We start from the raw sequence: 4,101 nt of genomic DNA, 5'->3' as shown, positions 1-4,101 counted from the left end.
ATGGCTGACATTTAAAAAATCCAAAAAAGCACTTGCGGGAATTTAATTTACATTTTTATTTTAAACAAATATTTTTTAAGTCATTTGAATTATGTAAATTAGAGTTACACGACGAACACCACACTACACAACATCAGATTGTCTAAAATTTTGCCTTTCTCTCAACAACATGTGCAATCCCCTCTCTTACAGATTTTTTTTTGTTTTGAGCTTTTAACTAAAATAAACTATTTACTTATTGCTCTAGCTAGTGTGCAAGAAGTGGGTAAAAGTAAATATAAAATCTATTTTATGTTTCCTTTTATAAATTGGGCTTACTAGGATTACATACATCTGATACATTGAAATTTTGCATAAAGCCCCCTCCAGACTATGCGCGTGAATCGCGGGCGAAGCCGCGAACGCGAGTGTGGAGTCGATTTCGCTGTCTGCGAACATCGACGCCACACTGCGTTCGTGGCTTCGCGCCGCGATTCGCGCACGAGTGTGGAGGGGGCTTTAGAACTATACCTGTTCAATAGATTCGTTTTTGCTTAATATAGTATGTACTTTTGCAAATGTTTAAATATAGTTTGTCAAAGGACTGTCTCATTTCAAACATAGATAGAGAGAATCATACTATCTTTGTCTTAAGCCTCCTCCACACTCGTGCGCGAATCGCGGCGCGAAGCCGCGAACGCAAGTGTGGCGTCGATTTTCGCGGACAGCGAAATCGACTCCACACTCGCGTTCGCGGCTTCGCCCGCGATTCACGCGCATAGTCTGGAGGGGGCTTTACACTAGTACTAGCACCTAAATGAAAACGATGAGTATAGTTTTTTTTTGTTTTAATTTACTGACAAATTTGGTTTAACCAACTATATACAATAGAATATTGCTTATAGACGGTCAAGCAAATCTTGTCAGTAGAAAAAGGCGCGAAATTCAAATTTTCTATGAGATGATATCCCTTCGCGCCTACAATTTTCAAATTTGCCGCCTTTTTCTACTGACAAGATCTGCTTGACCAAGTATAGAAGAAAAAGTGAAAAATGAATCTTATTAGTCTGTGAATGAAAGTAATCGTTGAAAATTTTAACAAATAGAAAAATATAGTTGTGAACTGTCAACATACAAATGGACCGGATCGGACGAACGTTCTAAAACTACAAATCTACCCCGGAATACAATATCATATGGTGATTTCTGTTATCATAACTAATACTTCGTACCCTTACATGATTTAATTATAAAATGAAATGTATTGCTGTAATGTAAACTTGAAATAATAAATTACTATTTTGATAAAATGTGAAATATTTAGAATGGTTCCTACCATTTGAAGTAATTGAGTTCTAGTATTTGTGCGGTTGGGTGAATGACGTAATTGAATTGACGTACCTATGTTTGATTGACGATTGACCGACCGACATGTTGTGTTGTTGTTCTGTATTGCGACTATAGTAGATTTTTTATCAAACTGGTTTTCTCGAATTACTTTAAAGATAATGAATACATCAGCTAGTTCCTCTACTTCCAAGGCAAATAAGAAAAACACGGTCGAAATTATGGACGAAGATACCATGGATATTACGGTAATAATTTCTGTAGAGTAATCCCAAGATGAATCATATCATAATAAATATATCCTTATGCAATAAGTTTATTAAACGTTTGTGCTAATCAGCAGGAGGATGCCGATGTTGTTTGCTGGCGTAACCGAACCTGTCAAACCCGGAATGCGAGATGGCTCTCCCTTGACAAAATCTACGAAAAATTGCACCGTCCAAACTTTTACGAGGTCGGTAATACATATATCAATGACGTGCTTGAATACACGTTCACGGTAAAAGTGGAAAATGTCGGCACAATATTCCTACTGCATTTATTTGTTGGTAATACCCATGAAGGGTCATTCAAAATCAAAGTTAATGAAGGCAATGACTTGAAACTGGACCGAAAGAATGGCAAGGCATTTCTTTCATCAATCTCCAAAGAACACAGGTTTGACAATTCACCAGAAGGATCCGCGAACTATGTAACCACTTACAGTTTCTCAGAGCAAGATGTTGATTTGCTTAAAGATAAGAGATTGTACATTGCAATGTCTTACTTAGAAGGGAAAGGGATCAATCAAGAAATAATTGATGATGTGAAAGCTAGTCACGATTTTGGAGCACTACTCTCAGAATCAATTGGCTGTGATTTTACAATAAAATCATTGGATGGAGAAACATTTAAAGTTCACAAAGCAATGTTAGTTGCTCATAGTGAAGTATTCAAAGCTATGCTGAAAGAAGATACAGCCGAAAGTCAGAACAACTTTGTAACTTTAGATGTAATGAAGGAGGACCTGCAATGCATCTTAGAATTCATCTACACAGGCACTGTGTCAGATTTGGAGAATAGCAATTGGTTTAATTTGCTGATGTACGCAGACAAATATGATCTTAAAGGTCTGCGAGAATTATCTGAGCATGCTTTAGCTCAACAACTGACTGTAGATAATGTCTTAGAAGTACTCATTGTTGCGGATATGTCTAACTCTGAAGATTTAAAAACTGCAGCACTAAAGTTTATTAAGAAGAATCCATCTGCACTTCAAACTAGCACTTTCAAAGAGATTAAAAATGTTAGTTTGATGGGGGAGCTCTGTAAGGCGTGTGCCTTTGCAATGACCTGAATTTATTTGTAACCATGTTAATATATTTTTCTCAAACATGCAATGAAATATTGATGTTATGTTCCTTATAATAGGCTGCGAAGTATGACGTTTCAGGTGCGGCTAGGACAAAAGGTCGTTAATGGAATTTCATACACATCTTGCAGGCCTAGGCCGGCAAAGTCCTCTTTTTTAATTTTCATTTCACAGATATTTGTGACACAGCATCGTGGCATTCATCCATTAAAAAAAAACTAGAGGCAGTATTTGCTTTATGGTTCGTAATTACACTCTGTCACTACGCCTATAAAAAAAACAAAAAACAATGTTTGCTATAATTTGCAGTTTTATTTGTATAAAATCAACATGAACTTAATAAATAATACATTCTATAATTTTATAATTTTAAATTATAAATTTAACTACACAGATAAAATCATTTAAAATATTTCATCTAAACGTTAGCGGTAAAAAGGTCTACTCAAACACGCGTAGTTATATTTTTTAAATTGTTATGGAGGTAAAGTTGAAAAATATTCATTCTGTTTTATTGGATTTATGGTGCGTTGTTGATTTTTTGACTTTAATATGAGTTCCGACGAAATAATGAAATTAATATTAATTGTAATCGTAGGTGTTGGAATTGGCAGCGTAAGCAGAATTGATTTTAAATAACTTGCTGCCTCTGCCGCCAAGTCAAAGACGAAGCATGTATATGGTTGCTTAAATGGCAATTTTATTATTTGAGAAACTAAGAAAAATGGCTTACAGTTTAATAGAAACAGTTTTGTGGCATATTTTAAATGAATGTAACTAAAAATTCGTCAACACTGTGGAAATTATACTTATTTACCCCATGCATAAAGCAACGATGTATGTGAAACATGATATCAACATGAAAGACTATGTAAACTTATGTGACGAAAACGACAGTCAGACGGATACAAGGCGAAAAAATCAAAGATACATAAAAATATACGGGTAGTAAAAATACACGACTCGTGTAAAACATACGCGTGATAATGATATACGTACATACGCGTGATATATAGTACGTGTTGGTTATATTTTGGGTGTAGTTTACTTTTAGTTTTTTCTATAAATAAAACTTGGGTTTCGTGGGTTTTTTATTTTATTTATTTCATTGCATGTTTGAGAAAAGCACTATACATACCTCGGCGGGAAATGGGGTTGCCCGCGCTCAGACCTATCCGGCCTCGCTTCGCTCGGCCGTCTATATGTCTTCGGCCGGCAACCCCTTTCGTCCCGGCCTCTGTAGTAATGTACTATTAAGCTGTGATTATTATAGTGTAAGCAACATTAATATAGTTTGATAAGTTATCTTTTCAGCAGTGTGATGAATAGCTACTAAATTATAGTATTTGATTTACACTTGTATGTACCTGCACTTAACAATGTGTAAATTGGGCCTTAAATAAACTGTAAAAGGATATTCAGAA

General features: G+C 35.4%; 1 protein-coding gene across 2 annotated transcripts; it reads left to right on the top strand.

Annotated features, from left to right (window-relative positions):
• The first annotated feature begins 1,386 nt into the window (after nucleotides 1-1,386).
• On the top strand, nucleotides 1,387-4,101 carry LOC134672930 (speckle-type POZ protein B-like). Of its 2 annotated transcripts, none has more exons than XM_063530881.1 (2): nucleotides 1,387-1,574; nucleotides 1,667-4,101. In XM_063530881.1, the coding sequence occupies exons 1-2, from the start codon at nucleotides 1,488-1,490 to the stop codon at nucleotides 2,660-2,662; spliced, it is 1,083 nt and encodes a 360-aa protein (XP_063386951.1). In that variant the 5' UTR covers nucleotides 1,387-1,487; the 3' UTR covers nucleotides 2,663-4,101. The 2 variants fall into 2 exon arrangements, with proteins under 2 accessions (XP_063386951.1, XP_063386952.1); XM_063530882.1 differs by having other exon boundaries at nucleotides 1,388-1,574; nucleotides 1,670-4,101.

Source organism: Cydia fagiglandana, chromosome 17 (genome assembly GCF_963556715.1).
Source record: "Cydia fagiglandana chromosome 17, ilCydFagi1.1, whole genome shotgun sequence".
In the NCBI taxonomy this organism is placed as follows: Eukaryota; Metazoa; Arthropoda; class Insecta; order Lepidoptera; family Tortricidae; genus Cydia; species Cydia fagiglandana.
The sequence above is the reverse complement of the archived record's forward strand: the minus strand, read 5'-3'. Positions and strand labels throughout refer to the sequence as shown.

Excerpts from the sequence above, each read along its gene's own strand:
- LOC134672930 (XM_063530881.1), top strand. The coding sequence starts at position 1,488 with ATGAATACATCAGCTAGTTCCTCTACTTCCAAGGCAAATAAGAAAAAC. Across the intron at positions 1,575-1,666 it reads AAGATACCATGGATATTACG|CAGGAGGATGCCGATGTTGT; the intron begins GTAATAATTTCT and ends TGTGCTAATCAG.